At 44.7% G+C, this 17,891-nt stretch overlaps 1 protein-coding gene across 1 annotated transcript in view; it reads right to left on the reverse strand.

Moving 5' to 3' along the window:
* TBC1D5 (TBC1 domain family member 5) overlaps positions 1 to 17,891 on the reverse strand; it is a 603,675-nt gene that overhangs the window by 260,160 nt on the left and 325,624 nt on the right. The window contains exon 6 of the mRNA XM_044293280.1: positions 14,321 to 14,429. Within this exon, the coding sequence (XP_044149215.1) occupies positions 14,321 to 14,429 (109 nt within the window). The remainder of the gene's footprint in view (positions 1 to 14,320; positions 14,430 to 17,891) is intronic.

Raw genomic sequence — 17,891 nt, forward strand, 5'->3', positions numbered from 1 at the left:
GTGGTTATTGCACACAGTGATGTCAGAGTACAGTGAACATGGTCACAGTGTAGCACAATACTGAGATGATGCACAGTGACGTCACAAAACAGGAAAAACAGACAGTGATGTCACAGCACAGGCGACTGTGATGTCATAGGAAAGGGTAATCGCACACACCAATGTCACAGTACAGTAAACATTGGTGCACAATACATACATGACATACAAAGCGATGTCACAAAACAGTGATGTCAGTCATGTCACAGAACAGGAATGATAATGACTTATTTATGGAAAAAGTAATTTCACAGAACACACAGTCACTGTAGGGTTAATAAACCCAGGTGATGTCACACTGATGTGAATGTACAGAGAGTGGTCTTCTCTTTTGTGGCAGAGTGGTTACTGGGCCACCTTAGGACCAAGGGCTGCCACAACAGCTGCATCGCCTACAGCTACATAATGTATTGGAGACTATGTTAAAGGGGTTAGGGCATCTAGCACTTTGGTGGCATCCTAGTGATATGCAACCAATGTCTGCTAGGTGTGGGTCTCACCTCTGGGTCCCGCACATATCTCTAGAACTAGCCCCCAAAGCAAAGGACAGCTGACCACGGATGCGTGGCGTGTTCTCCACTGACTTCTATTGGAGTTCAGAAAAGAGTCGGCCAAGTGTGCTCAGCTATTTTGGGGGCTCCCATAGAAACAAATGGAGATCTAACTGTGCAAGCACAGCCACCTGTCCATTCATGGAAAGGTTCTGGAGTTCTGTAAATAACCAAGCCGGTCCTGAGTTATTGTAGTGCCATGGAGCAGGGAGTACTTTAACATTTGCCTATATTACCTATGCATAGTTAAAACGTCTTACTTTATTTCACCTGAAAGGGTTAACTTATACTATTAATTACTGCATTTTATATATATCTTGTGATATATATCCTGTTCATTATCACAGTATTTACATGGCTCTGTGGAAAGGGTTAATAAATACTGAGAGACTGTTAGACTTTGATTGAGAAGCTGGTAATTTTCCACAGTTGCCATAGGGTTTAACCACTACAGGACCGCCGCACGCAGGACTGCGTCTTTGCGGCGGCCCTGTTATTCCTCCTGGACGCGCCGGGGCGTCATCTCGCGAGACGTGAGATTTCCTGTGAACGCGCGCACACAGGCGCGCGCGTTCACAGGAACTGCAGGTAAACTAGCTGATCTACAGCCTGCCAGCGGCGATCGTTCGCTGGCAGGCTGTATATGCGATTTTTTTAACCCCTAAAAGGTATATTAGACGCTGTTTTGATAACAGCGTCTAATATACCTGCTACCTGGTCCTCTGGTGGTCCCTTTTGTTTGGATCGACCACCAGAGGACACAGGCAGCTCTGTAAAGTAGCACCAAACACCACTACACTACACCCCCCTCCCCCGCTTGTCACTTATTAACCCCTTATTAACCCCCTGATCACCCCCCTGTCATTGATCACCCCCCTGGAAGGCTCCATTCAGATGTCCGTATGTGTTTTGCGGATCCGCGGTGTTCGTGTTTTGCGGATCCTCAAAACACATACGGACGTCTGAATGGAGCCTTACAGGGGGGTGATCACCCCATATAGACTCCCTGATCACCCCCCTGTAAGGCTCCATTCAGACGTCCGTATGGGTTTTGCGGATCCGATCCATGGATCCTCAAAACACATACGGACGTCTGAATGGAGCCTTACAGGGTGGTGATCACCCCATATAGACTCCCTGATCACCCCCCTGTAAGGCTCCATTCAGAGGTCCGTATGTGTTTTGCAGGATCCACGGATCGGATCCGCAAAACACATACGGACGTCTGAATGGAGCCATACAGGGGGTGATCAATGACAGGGGGGTGGGTTATCAGGGAGTCTATATGGCGTGATCACACCCCCCTGTAAGGCTCCATTCAGACGTCCGTATGTGTTTTGTGGATCCGTAAAACACGGACACCGCGGATCTGCAAAACACATACGGACGTCTGAATGAAGCCTTACAGGTGGGTGATCAATGACAGGGTGGTGATCACCCCATATAGACTCCCTGATCACCCCCCTGTCATTGATCACCCCCCTGTAAGGCTCCATTCAGACGTCCGTATGTGTTTTGCAGATCCATGGATCCGCAAAACACGGACACCGCGGATCCGCAAAACATGGACAAGACACCCCAAGGTATTTCGTGAGGGGCATAGTGAGTTAATGGAAGTTTTTATTTTTTGTCACAAGTTAGTGGAATATGAGACTTTGTAAGAAAAAAAAAAATTTCCACTAACTTGTGCCAAATTTTTTTTTTATAGGAACTCGCCATGCCCCTCACGGAATACCTTGGGGTGTCTTTTTTTCCAAAATGGGGTCACTTGTGGGGTATTTATACTGCCCTGGCATTTTAGGGGCCCTAATGCGTGAGAAGTAGTTTTAAATTCAAATGTGTTAAAAATGCCCTGTGAAATCCTAAAGGTGCTCTTTAGAATTTGGGCCCCTTTGCCCACCTAGGCTGCAATAAAGTGTCACACATGTGGTTTTGCCGTACTCAGGAGAAGTAGGGCTATGTGTTTTGGGGTGTCTTTTTACATATAACCATGCTGGGTGAGATAAGTGTCTCTGTCAAATGACAACTTTGTAAAAAAAAAAAGGGGAAAAGTTGACTTTTAGAGAGATATTTCTCTCACCCAGCATGGGTATATGTAAAAAGACACCCCAAAACACACGATGCCATAAAAATGTATTGCATTACACGATACAATTCGATACCACGTGAAAAAATAACACCAAAAAAGCTGTGTGCTTTCCATATTTTATGGAACATTTGGCCCATAATAGAACAGTCCGATCCTATTTTTTTGGGGGAAAAGGTGAGTAAAAAATGTCGAAACATGCTGTTTTCATTTTTTTCTGTTACAGTGTTCACCGATATTTTTTTATATTTTAATAGTTCGCACTTTTTAAGGCGTGGCGATATGTTATATGTTTATTTTTTATTGTTTATATATTTTATATGTAAAATTGGAAAAGGGGCGATTTTAACTTTTAGTATTTTTTATTTTTTTTACTTACTAACTATTAGCCCCCTTAGGGGCTAGAACGTGGGATCTTTTAATCCCTTGTCCTATTCACCCTAATACAGCTCTATTAGGATGAATAGGACTTCACACTCTCCCTGCTTCCCTGTGCATAGTACACACAGCAGCAGGAATGTTACCATGGCAGGCAGGATTTCAGTAGTGTCCTGGCTGCCATGGTAACCGATCGGAGCCCCACGATTACACTGCTGGGGCTCCGATCAGAAGCTGCCACTGACACCAATGAGGAGGAGGGGAGGGGACCCTGTCACTGCCACCAATGAATATAACAATGAGGGTGGGGGGGTGCCTGTGGCCACTGCGCCACCAATGATTATAATAGTTATAATACTGGGGGGATTGGGGCGGGCACTGTGCCACCAATGATTGTAATTAACACATTGTGTCATAGACAGCGGGTGCTGGGTATGTGATACCGCTGCCTACACTTAAATTAAAGGGAGTCATTCACCTAAAATCACCATTATAGAACACTAACATCAGGCTCTCCATTACATTCCCCATATTAGAATGCTACCTTTCATATTGCTGTCCATCGCCAATTTTCTCAGAAAAAAGCTTTTATTCAATATGATAATTAGCTTCTATAGGTGCCCAGGGGCGGCGTTCATGCGGCTGGTGCCCATGCCCCTCGGGTCTTTTAATATCAACCCCCTCCCCTTTCACCCCTCTGGCCCGCCCTAGGTTCTTCTGATTACCTCCTCTCTTCAATGAGAAATCTCACACCTGTACCCTTCAACAGAATCTCTGCGCCTGCACACAGCATTACCCATTATGGGCAGAGGCACCAGAGCGTTTAATGCGCATGCGCCGTCCCGTAAATCCCCATCTAGCCGGCAGAAGTAAACAGCAGCATCAGAGGGCTGTACTGAAGCCGGAGAAGGGGCGGGTCGGCGCAGCATCATCTCTCCTCCTTTGCCACCCCTTAGTCCTGACGCTGCTAAGTAGGTGTCCCCTCATTTTTTTATGTCAAACACAGCTCCACTCTTAGTAATCATCCTCACATATAAACAATGAGATTTGAGCCCCCTGCCAAAATAAATAAGCAGTGAAAGGGTTAATATAGTACACTGCCCTCCACCAATGTGCAGGCGCGGGATTTCTCACTGAAGGGAGGAGGTAATCAGAAGAACCTAGGGCGGGCTAGATGGGTGAAAGGGGAGGGGTTTGGTATGCAAAGCGCCAAGGGGCATGGGCACCGGACGCATGAACGCCGCCCCTGGGCACCTATAGAAGCTAATTATCATATTGAATAAAAGCGTTTTCTGAGAAAAATCGGCGATGGACAGCAATATGAAAGGTAGCATTCTAATATGGGGAATGTAATGGAGAGCCTGATGTTAGTGTTCTATAATAATGATTTTAGGTGAAAGATCCCTTTAATGTGTTAATTATATTCATTGGTGGCGCAGGGGCAACAGCCCCTCCCCTCCTCCGCAGTGCTATCAGTCCATTGGTGGCAGTAGCGGCACAGGGGGGAGGGAGGGAATGCCTCCTTTTCACCTGTGCTGCTGAGGAGAACATGGCAAGCACTGAGAGCAGCGCGTGCCATGTTCTCTAACAGATACTAGGCTGCGCAGCAGCGCAGCCTAGTATCGTTAAATAGTAAGACCCGGTATCGTATCGATCCGGATATAAAAGTATCGATTGGGTATCGAAACTTCGATACCCAGTGCAACTCTAGCATCCACAGACAGTTGCAATCAGACAGTGCAAGAGCTGCTCTTTGTTGGTGACCCCTTCTCTAAGACATGTACAGTATATAACATTTATGTGTCATAATAGGTTCAATCCCTTTAAATACTGTGATATTGTGTCATGAGATATCTATACTATATGTGCATATGTTCTGCCACCCAGTGGTTAATCTGTGAATTGCAGCTTGTAAAGGGTTTATGCTAGCATATGATATTGAATTGGTGGTATGAAAAATTGCATCCCTTAAAGGGGTTGTCCAGGTTCAGAGCTGAACCTGGACATATCCCCATTTTCACCCCGGCAGCCCCCCTGACATGAGCATCGGAGCAGTTCATGCTCCGATGCTCTCCTTTGCCCTGCGCTAAATCGCGCAGGGCAAAGGCATTTTTCTGAGTTCCGGTGACATACCGGGCTCTCTATGGGGCTGACAGGCAGCCCGGTGACGTCACCGGCACTGATGGGCGGGATTTGGCTCTGCCCTAGCTAGTAAAACGGCTAGGGCAGAGCTAAAGCCCGCCCCTCAGAGCCGGTGACGTCACCGAACACACTGCTGGGCGGAAGTTACCGCCCGGCCGTGTGTTATTGAAAACACAAGAGCCTGTGCCCTGCGCGATCTAGCGCAGGGCACGGGAGCGTATCGGAGCATGAGATGCTCCGATGCCAGGCTCAGGAGGGCTGCCTGGGGTGAAAATAAGGGTATGTCCGGGTTCAGCTCTGAACCCGGACAACCCCTTTAATCAAATTAGATCTAAGGTAAGGGTGGACAAGTGTATATTCTTTCTGTATCAGGTGAAATGGGAAAGTTTCTCCTGTCATTCTAGTTTTCAGTTTAAATACAGTAGAAAATGCATTTCATATTTTTCTTACTTCATCCTCTTCCGCTATTCCACCGCTCTTATTTTTGAGAGAACTACGATTTTTTTTTGGATGATTTATGATTTTTTTTTTTGAATTAGCTTTATTATCTTTGTTGACACATCTCAGTGTCTCTAGCTTTGTCCATGCAATGAAGTCACCCTTAGGCCTCATGCACACTACCGTTGTGTGCATCCGCGACCGTTCCGTCATTTTTCACAGTTTAGCGGAGGTCCCATTCATTTCTATGGAGCTGTGAAAAAAACCGGATAGTCCTCCGTTTTTTCTCCGCGTCCCTGATCCGTGATTCCAGTCCGTCCAAAAAATATAACCTGTCCTATTCTTGTCAGTGGAAAACGGAGGACGGACCCATTCAAGTCAATGGGTCCGTCAAAAAAAAACGGATGCACAACTGGTATGTCATTCGTGTCCGCGTCTGTTTTTTTTCTACAAGAAATTGGTGCAATAAAATTACACTTTTCATTAACCTTCCTTTTTTTTCCTTGTCAGACAAAAAAAAAAAGGAAGACACAAGGAAACACAACTGAAGCAAAATCGGACACAGACCACTGAAGCCAAATCACTGACAGTGAAAAAACACTGTCGTGTGCATGAGGCCTTAGGATGCATTCAAAAGATCGCAGTGTATTTTGCTGGTCCTCAAAATATACGGATGACGTCCGTATTGTATCCGTTTTTTTCCCCCGGCTCCATTATAACAATTAGGCATGGATGAGCGAATCAACTTCGGATGAAACATCTGAAGTCGATTCTCATAAAACTTTGTTCTAATACTGTACGGAGCAGGAGCTCCGTACAGTATTAGAATGTATTGGCTCAGATGAGCCGAAGTTATTGCTTTGCGAAGTCTCGCGAGACTTTGCGCAATAACTTCATAAATTTGTACTGTAAAAAAACATTTCCCGAACTCGGGTTCGGTTCCAAGTGGTAAATATTTTTTTACAGTACAAATTAATTTATGAAGTTATTGCGCAAAGTTTTGCAAGACTTCGCAAAGCTATAACTTCGGCTCATCTGAGCCAATACATTCTAATACTGTACGGAGCTCCTCCGTACAGTATTAGAATGAGGTTTTATGCAAATCGACTTTGGATGTTTCATCCGAAGTTGAATTCCTCATCCCTAGTAACAATGCCTGTTCCTGCCCGCAAAATGGACAAGAATAGGACATGTTCTCTCTTTTTTGCGGGCCTGCAGAATGGACATACAGATGCGTGTTGTCCACACGGCGCGTTGTCCACATTTTTTGTGGCCCCATTGAAATAAATGGGTCCGCATTTTTTGCGGATCGGATGCACAGGAAAAATGCGGTCATGTGAATGGGGCCTTATTGGTGGCATGATACAAAGTCACATTACCACGGTGACCTGGGCAACACAGTGAAATTAGGGATTCACACTGAGAATTATTTATTTAAAAAAAGCAGATCATTTGTCACAAATAAAGCCGCACTCTTTGCCTTAAGTGATTATCAATTCCACAGAGAATATCAAGCAAATAAATATGTATATTTGTTCCCGTTTCATATAATTACCATCACAGTGATAATGTATTCTCAGAGTGCTGCTTGTCTCCCCCTGCCCTGCTGTTAAGGCAAAAAAAGGATACCGTTTACTACAGGCAGGATGTACTCATGGGATGAAAGTAAAACACCACTTGGATAGCTTTTCTTAAAGGAGTTGTTCACGTTCTAGATAGTGATAACCTATCCTCAGGACAGATCATTAATACTGGGACTGGGAACTTAAAGTGGCCCTGGAATAAAACTAAAAGTAGCCCCATGTTGTAGGTGAGTCCAAATTGGAAGGGGCAACACAAGTAGTTAGGGACAACAGAAGTAGGCAGGGCCTGCAATACTTAAAGAGGACCTTTCACCGATCCTGACATTGTGAACTAAGTATACAGACATGGAGAGCGGCGCCCGGGGATCTCCCTGCACTTACTATCATCCCTGAGCGCCGCTTCGTTCTCCTGCTATGCCCTCCGGTATCTTCGGTCACTAAGTTATAGTAGGTGGAGTCTGCCCTTGTTCTGCTGTAGCGCTGGCCAATCGCAGAGCAGAGCTCACAGCCTGGGAGGTTATTTTCTCCCAGGCTGTGAGTTCTGCGATGCGATTGGCCAGCGCTACAGCAGAACAAGGGCAGACTCCGTCTACTATAACTTAGTGACTGAAGATACCGGAGGGCATAGCAGGAGAACGGAGCGGCGCCCAGGGATGATAGTAAGTGCAGGGAGATCCCCGGGCGCCGCTCTCCATGTCTGTATACTTAGTTCACAATGTCAGGATCGGTGAAATGTCCTCTTTAAGTGGAGCACAAAATACCGCCCCAGCAGAAGGAAACACCACAGTGCAGCACAAAATACTCACCACGGTATTCAACCGTATCACCATCTGGAGGAGAGTGATGGGTGAGTTCAGGAGGCCTCCTGTGGCCATTGGCCAGGTAAATAAGTATCTGATGCTCCTAGCATTAATTAATGCTTAGAGCATCAGATTGTTATGTACCTGGCTGGCAACTGTAAGGAGGGCTCAGTTGGCCGCCTGGGTAGTGATGGATGAACATCTGCTGGGACGGTTCACGAATGCGATCGCGCGACCACGATTAAATGTTCGTGGCGAGTCCCATTCATTTTAATGGCAGGCGAACCTGAAAAACCTTCAGCTCATATTTCCAGCCAAGAAATAATTACTAGAAGTGCACAAATAGTCCCACAACATGGACAGTGACATACCAGATGTATTATTCAAATTTGCAATCTCCTATTTTTTTCAATGCAAAATATCGGCAATATAATTTTGATGTGGTATTGAAGGATAGGGTGGGCAAATAACTGTCCCTGATATTGCCCTACAGGAAGGGGGGGGGGGGGTGCTATTCTGGCCCTGATAGCCTAACCACAGACCACCAGCCCTGATAAGAGCGACCCCGCCCGGAACCTTACCCTATATAAAAATGGCCCTAGTAAGCCCCTAGCCCTAGGCCCCTGACTTCCAGGTGATCACTATATAAATCTATGTGTTTTTGACTCATTAAAAAAAGTATATTATAAGTATATCGCACCACTCTGTATATCACACCTATAGATAGCACACCTATACTAGTGCTTAAAAGGACTTTTGTGGCCCCATTAGCTAGCCTTTGGTGTCCCTAACAGCCTGTCCCTGCTCCACTACAGACCTCCAGCAACCTCTCCCTACACTGGCAAAACACTGAATGTAAAATGGCGGCCAGATCAGGTTTATTTATAAGGTAGGGGGTATGTCCATGTGCTGAAAAACGTCTCAATTGGCTGTCCTGTACCAGCTGATGGATGTGTCATGGGTCAAAGTTCTTCACAATGTAAAAGAATATGGCGGGCGCGAATATCTCCATATGTTTGGCGAATCGTGAACACGCAAAGTTCACCGAGAAACAACCGCTGGGCGAACCACAAGGCCATCTCTACCCCGGGCATTGGCCCACTGGGAATTTTCCCTTTAGAGTCTATGGCCAATCCGCCCATGAGTGGAGGTCGGGCACCCCTAAAATGGGAGCTGAGCTGCAGGAACGCAGTACAACCATCACTGATGTCTTATCCTGAGGATAGGTCATCAATATCTAGAACCTGAACATCCCCTTTAACTTAATGAAAGATACAGAAAAACTACCAATCTATACAAAATGATGTCAGTATAGCAATGCTGCATGAACAGAAGATTTGGAATATCTGTAGTCCTCTCGGTATGACTACAAACAGCATCCATAGATTACATCGCTGTCATCCACAATGTATCAGAATACAGGTAGCGTGGCTCTTGGGTTCTTATGGCAATATTCTTAAAAAGAGCAGTGTCAGAGGAGGGAGATCGGTGAGATGAGTAAAGCTTATTTCTTATTTTTAACGCAGTGTGCACATTTTTTGTTTAATGGATTCCCCTGGGAGACCCCTTAACATGCTTTTTGAAGGTTTAGCCTGCTTTAAAGGGAACAAGTCACCTCCAACAAACACCCCAAGCTGGCAGCAGTACCTGAGAGTAGCCAGCAGCGTGTTTGTAACGATCATTTTCTTCCTTCAGGCAGATGAAGCGAAAGCTGTAAAAACTATCTTTAATCCTCTGCCCGACGCGCTTCTCTTGTCAGGCTTGAAGTCACAGCGGCCTCCTTGTTTCAAGTCACGGTAACTACGCCCCCTTGCCCGCCCCTTCGCTGTGACTGACAGCCGGCAGTTCAGCAAAGCCAGCCGTACTGTCGTGCATAAGCGCTGTCAATCACAGCGAAGGGGCAGGAAAGGGGGCGTGGTTACCGTGACTTGAAGCAAGGAGGCCGCTGCCTCCGTGACTTCAAGCCTGACAAGAGAAGCTCGTTTTTACAGCGTTTGCTTCATCTGCCTGCAGGAAGAAAATGATAATTACAAACACGCTGATGGCTACTCTCAGGTACTGCTGCGAGCTTGGGGTGTTTGTTGGAGGTGACTGGTTCCCTTTAAGATGCACCAGACTATAAGACACACCTAGGACTTGAAGGAGGACTTAAAGGTCAGATCAAATTCTCATCAGACCCTCAAGCTCCATCAGCCTCAGATCAGTCCCCCATCAGACCTCAGATCAGACCCCAATCAGCCTCAGATCTTAGCCCCCTAACCCCTATCAGCCTCATACTGGATCCCCCATCAGACCTCAGATCAGACATTAAAATAAATAAATAAACTTACCTTGCTTGCTCCATATAGCACTGCCACTCACTGCAACCTGCTCTTCTTCTGGACTGTGCTGCACTGTGACCTGATGTCTCACAGTGTCAGGTCATAGTGTGGAAACTGTATGTTGTCAGAATCAAATTCTCAGAGCAGAGTGGGGTCCAGAAGAAGATAATGGAGGGTGAGTACAGCCGCACAATGCTTCCCTCACCGCTGACCGCGCCTCCCGCATGCTGATGACCGCTTCCATAATGGAAGCTGTGATTAGCATTAGGACTATAAGATGCACTTTCACTTTTCCCTTACTTTTTGGGGGGGAGGGGTGAGTCTTATAGTATGAAAAATATGGTGTTTTCTGGTGTTTTCTACATTTTTGCATTTTTATTGAATTTTTGCATTGCCGTTTTTGGCGGCATTTTTTGCTGCAGCTCTATATGTAAGCTTAAGGTCTATGTGAAATATAAAAAGCAAGGACACACAAGCGATTTTTGCCATTCTTGTTCATTAGGTGATGATTAGGATTTCGTACTTCTTTAAAAAAAAAAATGCAGAAGTATTTTAAGTATATGCTGTAGTATTGATGGGTTTTTTTTCAGGTGTTTTGCCAACATCTTCTCTATAGTGCAAAAGTGCCATGGTAGCATGGAAGTGGTAAGCCAGGAAAACAAAAGTCTCAAAACCCACGCAGGTGGGGAAAAAAAACCACAACGTTTATTTTGGCATTTTGTTTACAGGTAAAATTCTGAGATAAATTCATGTAAGGACCTTAAAGGGGTGTTCAGATCTTAAACATTTATGGCATAAGCACAGAATATAGCATAAATGTCTTACAGATGTCAGTACCACCATTGTGACCAGCACCTATCTAAAGAGCTGGACTCTCCAATTTTTTACCACCTGGAGAGTCAGGGGCTGGGTGAAGCACAAAAACAATTGAGCCGGCAGTGCTGTTTCATTAGGGCCTCTTTCACACGGGCGTTGCGGGAAAAGGTGCGGGTGCGTTGCAGGAACATGCACGATTTTTCCGTGCGAGTGCAAAACATTGTAATGCGTTTTGCACGCGGTGAGAAAAATCGGCATGTTTGGTACCCAAACACGAACTTCTTCACAGAGGTTCGGGCTTAGGATTGGTGTTTTGTAGATTGTATTATTTTTCCTTATAACATAGTTATAAGGTAAAATAATAGCATTCTGAATACAGAATGCATAGTACAATAGCGCTGGAGTGGTTAAAAAAAAAACAACATTTTTTTTTAACTCACCTTAATCCACTTGCTCGCGCAGCCGGGATCTCTTCTTTGCTGTGTACAGGAAAAGGACCTGTGGTGACATCACTCCGGTCATCACATGGTCCATCACATAAACTTTTACAATGGTGATGAATCATGTGATGGACCATGTGATGACCGGAGTGACGTCACAACAGGTCCTTTTCCTGTACACAGCAAAGAGGAAGACAGAAGAGAAGCCGGGCTGCGCGAGCAAGTGGATTAAGGTGACTTTAATTATTATATTTTTTTTAACCCCTCCAGCGCTATTGCCCTATGCATTCTGTATTCAGAATGCTATTATTTTCCCTTATAACTATGTTATAAGGGAAAATAATAAAGATCGGGTTCCCATCCCGATCGTCACCTAGTAACCATGAGTGAAAATCGCACCGCATCCACACTTGCTTGAGGATGCTTGCGATTTTCATGCAGCCCCATTCACTTCTATGGGGCCTGCATTGCGTAAAAAACTCACAAAATAGAGCTTCCTGTGATTTTCACACAACGCACAAGTGATGCGTGAAAATCACCGCTCATGTGAACAGCCCCATAGAAATGAATGGGTCCTGATTCAGTGCGGGTGCAATGCGTTCAACTCACGCATTGCACCCGCGCGGAATACTCGCCCGTGTGAAAGGGGCCTAACTATCATCAGAGTTTTTTAAGGGAAAGAAGTGGAATGTTATGCAATGGCCAAGTCAATCACCTGACCTGAATCCGATTGAGCATGCATTTCACTTGCTGAAGACAAAACTGAAGGGAAAATGCCCCAAGAACAAGCAGGAACTGAAGACAGTTGCAGTAGAGGCCTGGCAGAGCATCACCATGGATGAAACCCAGCGTCTAGTGATGTCTAAGCGTCCCAGACTTCAGGCTGTAATTGACTGCAAAGGATTTGCAACCAAATATTAAAAAGTGAAAGTTTGATTTATGATTATTATTATGTCCCATTACTTTTGGTCACTTAACAAGTGGGAGATACATATGCAAACTGTTGTAATTCCTACACCGTTCACCTGATTTGGATGTAAATACCCTCAAATTAAAGATGACAGTCTGCAGTTAAAGCGCATCTTGTTTGTTTCATTTCAAATCCATTATGGCGGTGTATAGAGCCAAAGATGTTAGAATTGTGTCGATGTCCAATATTTATGGACCTGACTGTACATCCTGCAGACAAGCCATAGGCTGAGAAAGATAGGAGGCGTTCCCATGCTGCCTCACATAAGGAGGAAAGCCTCCACACACCCTATATACATACAAGAAACTCAGAGCCAGAGTGCAAGCTCTGCTGAGAGCCAAGTGGGGGATGCCAGCGGCAGAAGCGAAGACCACAGCTAAGAACCCTGCTGCCCACGCCTGTCAGCATGTTGTGCAGCAGCGGGGAGGCGTGAGGAAACCCGGCGCCTATACCTACGTGTGGGGACAGAATTAGGCTACTTTCACACTAGCGTTCGGGCGGATCCGTTCTGAACGGATCCGCTCATAATAATGCAGACGGAGGCTCCGTTCAGAACGGATCCGTCTGCATTATTTTTAGCATAGAACAGCTAAGTGTGAAAATAGCCTAGTACGGATCCGTCCAGACTTTCAATGTAAAGTCAATGGGGGACGGATCCGCTTGAAGATTGAGCCACATTGTGGCATCTTCAAACGGATCCGTCCCCATTGACTTACATTGTAAGTCTGGACGGATCCGCACGCCTCCGCACGGCCAGGCGGACACCCGAACGCTGCAAGCAGCGTTCAGCTGTCCGCCTGTCCGTGCGGAGGCGAGCGGAGCGGAGGCTGAACGCCGCCAGACTGATGCAGTCTGAGCGGATCCGCCTCCATTCAGACTGCATCAGGGCTGGACGGCTGCGTTCGGGTCCGCTCGTGAGCTCCTTCAAACGGAGCTCACGAGCGGACCAGCGAACGCTAGTGTGAAAGCAGCCTTACAGGCACAGAGAGCTGAGTTAATCCATTTTCATTCTTTCTTTTACCCTTTACATCCATGAATATTTTTTACAATCCCTATAACTGACAGACTTCACAAGTGGATAGAATTTTGCCCATACTTCTGTTGCCAAGTGGCATAGAGAACTGCTGGCATCAGTGACCAATTGTAAAAAAGTTTGTAAAAAAAAAAATCAAATAAATCACTTTTTTCAAGACAATCTGAATCATTGCTAGGAAAACCTACCACACTAAATAGATCTAATAAAGTAAGCCCATGTGTTGTGAGGAAAGTTATCCTTCCAGCTCCTGGCAGCGTTTATTTAAGAGGATGAGCATAATGAAAAGTCAGAACTTGCTCCTCGTCAGCATGTCTGGGATGCCGGATAACAGGATATACAAAGTGTTATTAAGTATGACACAAAGTGGCATGGCTTAGATGCTTTGTGGTAAGCCCTGGAATAAACAATGGATGAACCTCCCACCACAATACAACTGGGATATACAAAGATATCATAAAATGTAACCCCTTGTGTCTCCACTGAGAAAGCACTAGAAGAAATACAATGCGTCTTCTTCTCCTCTAAAATCATCACAAAAAGCGGCTCGGTATTATTTTCCCCCCAAAAAAACATAAAACCTGAACATAGTAATAAAGGATTCAGAAACAGTAGATGTAGTCGCCTGGAAAATCCTACGCCTGCATCAGTAATCTTCAAGCACATCAGGTAAAATGTGGATACATTGCGACCGCAAACTATAAATAAATATTTCCTACTTACCTTCCAGCAAACACTCCGGAACCTGCTGCTTCTCAGCTGCCCATTAATCCCTTTCAGACGGATCGCTGCCAAATAATTGCTGTTTACAAAAAGTTCTTGCCATTCTTTGCTATGGAGGTAAATAACACAGAGGTATTAGATTTAAGAGACATATCGCAGGCAGCGAGAACTCAAACCGTATTTGTAATACTTTTTTTTATCTATTTATTTATTTATTTTTTAATACAATAATTTTATCCAAGCCCAGCTTTAAAACGCATGGTTGTCTTTTTTGGACACATTTCTTCTCAGGATTTAATGAATATGTAGATCGCTCTAATTATGCCAGCTACTGAAATTCATAATGCCTATGGAGGCCATTCCATTTTCTCGAAAAATGTTGGTACTGCAGTTCAGTGAATAAACAAGAAAAATGAATATTAATACGGCCACGACCGTATTTCCGCACGCAGGCACGAGAGAAAAGCACTGGCAGGATTCTCAGAGAGGAACCGGAGCTAATAACTATTAGCTCCTCGATAAAATATTTGGCTTTAAATGGTCTTTTTTTTTTTTTTTTTGTTCTACCCTTAATGATAGACCGGGCTGTTAAACAGAAGAGAGGACTGCATTACTTAACCGGTAGCGCTATTACCACCGGAACGGCTTACACTTATTTCTACATGAACAGTTTTAAATTTTTAACAGGTGCATATTTAAATAAAAAAGCATCAAAAAAATGAAAAAAAGCCCGACTGTATAAACTGTTAGGGAAGGCAAGCTTGAGCACCTTGCAGTACCTATGGCTGACTAGATAAACAACCTAAATATGCCTCCCAGGCTTAGACACACAAGGGGCCTAACACCTGTGCCTCATTAATATACAAGTAAATCTGCTCTACTGGGAAACGATTGGAAATTAATTGTCCCAAACCATTTACAGAGTTTGAACAAAAGAATTTGACTTGGCTGCTTTTCCGCCTTTCTGTGAATCAAACGCCATGAATGACACCTCGTCGGCTCGAGAACAATAGGCGGTGACCTGACGAGCCGACGCTTGTTACAATTAGCAGACGCCAACAAAGTCATTGTGAAATAACAGGATCAATGAAGACAGGGCTTAGTCTTCTCATGGGATAGGTTGTGTTGATGAAAAAGACAAAGTAAAAAACAAAACAAAACGCAATATCCCAGTAACAATCAAATATTGTGCTTCACTGTCTAACTTGTATTTGAAATAGCAGCACTATTGTGCTGGGTATTGCAGTTCAGCCCTTTTATCTGGAATGGGCTGAATGAGCTGCAATACCAGACTCAGTCCATGGACAACAGTGGCGCTATTTCTGGAAAAACAAAACAGGCTACTGGCTGATCAGCGGTGTTTAGTGACTGTTCAAGTAAATAATAGAATATGTTCAGAGCCAAAGATTTTGAATCGCATAAACATAGTAGCAGTGAAATTAAGGAGACTTAAAGGGGTTGTGCAGGGGTTTTATACTGATGAACTATTGTCAGGATAGGTTATCAATATCCGATCAACAGGGGTCCAACTCCCGGGTCCCAGTTGATCAGGTGTTTGAAAAGAAGGCATGTGAGCGCTGCTTCCTCTTCATCACACTGCCCGTCATCTCAGAAGCGAGTGTGATTACTCGCTCCAATCACTTCTCTCCCTTCTGCCACCACTGAAAGGGAAAAGACGAGCAGTGTAATAAAGAGGAAGCAGCGCTCCTCTTGAAACAGCTGATTGGCAGCAGTGCCAGGTGTCGGCCCCCCGCTGATCAGATATTGATGACCTATCCTGAGGATAGGCTATCAATATAAAACCCCTGCACAACCCCTTTAAGTGCAACTTTATTCTTTATTCTGTTTCCTGAACATGATTATGGGGGCGGCCATCTTGCCTGAGCTGTTCTTAACAGCATTAAGAAAATTGCTTTACAGCAGCCACATGGTCCATTGACCAGGATGGGACCTCACTGACTTCTATGGGAGAGTTTTCTAGGCAGCTCTGTGACCAGAGGTCATTGTACAAGGAAAGAACAGATGAGCTCTGACAATCCCCTGTGGTGAATGGAGGATCCTGTCTTATCTATACACAGAGGTGATATCATTACAGGCAGGAATAGAATGGATTAACTGCAGTAAAGCGATCTGTACAAACCAAGAAGTGCTGCCTATTATTAGATATAGTGGCCAGTGTGAAAACTACGGGTATATTATTTTTTGTTAAATATATGGAATACATAGAAAACAACATCATCAAAAATTATTTAAAAATATGTTAAACATAATAAAATGATTTAAACAGCAGGTCATTTTCTGATGGCACATTCCCTTTAACCCCTTAGTGACAAATTTTAGCCTTACGGACCAGAAGCATTGTTTCCCCCTTTGTATGCAGTATTGTCCTGTTCTGCATTAACAAACAGCGCTTAGGCTGATCATTGGGGGTTAAAAGGATATTCCCATCTTAGAATGCACCCCCTTTCCCGAATTCCTACATGTGGCAGCTAGAGATGGTAAGGCCTACAGAAACAGGCTGCTATGGCTGTGCTGTGAGAAGGGAGCTAGAGAGAGCCACGGGGCCAGCATCTGTCATACATTAATGGCATATCTTCTGCATAGTTTTCTAACAGTTTTAAAGCCAGATATCTCCCAACAGCGGACAGAAAAAAGTAACATTGAGCATTTTCCTGTCCAAGATGTTCACACTATGGAAGCTGGATCCTACAGCAAAGTGCACATACACACACAACAATTGTGTCCAGCTGCAGCCAGACACACCGGACATACGTATGTGCACCCAGCCGAAAATGTCTAGTAAATTTACCATACAATCTGTACCACTGGGAATCAATTGGCGCATTTATCTACTTGTCTGGTCTAATTTTATTTTATGCTGCCTAACTTTAGGTCAGTAATTATAAACCGCCAGTCTCTCTTAAAGGGTTGTCCCATGAAAAATATTCTATACGTTTGAAACCAGCGTCTTTTGTAATTGCATGTAATTAAACATTTAGTATAGTCACTGAGCTATTCAATGAAATCTAACTATATAGCGCCACCTGCTGTTCGCCCTATTTCTAATTTCTCTGTCCACCTCTCTGAGGTGGACACACATCCTCAGTTCCATCCTTCGAATGTCACCAGCTGCAGCAGAAAAGATGCACCCCCGAGATGCCAGCCAGAATGGGGATATCTCTGGTTCCATGTTTGTTTGAAATCGAAACTTTTATTTTTACATTAAACATGACATAACTCCTTTAAGGCACCCTTACATAGACTGACAGTACGGGCGATAATTAGAAAGGAGCGCTTTTGCGGATAACTACCCAGTGCAAAGTTGCATCTGATCTCCTGATGAACAAGCAAATGCACATTCATCGGGAGAAAACATTGCTGATGCGGACGCCAAAATCTTCACTTCAGGGCAGCAAATTGTGCTGTGTAAATAGGTATCTGATGCCCGGAAATATTGATTTTCTGATTTTGCTGATCCAATTGTAAAGGCAGAGCTCAACTTTTCTGATGAAGCAATTATTGGGAACGAGTGGTTTGGTCCCGGTAATTGCCTGCTGAGTAGGCCTGTGTA

The sequence above is a fragment of the Bufo gargarizans genome, chromosome 5, assembly GCF_014858855.1.
Source record: "Bufo gargarizans isolate SCDJY-AF-19 chromosome 5, ASM1485885v1, whole genome shotgun sequence".
NCBI lineage: Eukaryota > Metazoa > Chordata > Amphibia > Anura > Bufonidae > Bufo > Bufo gargarizans.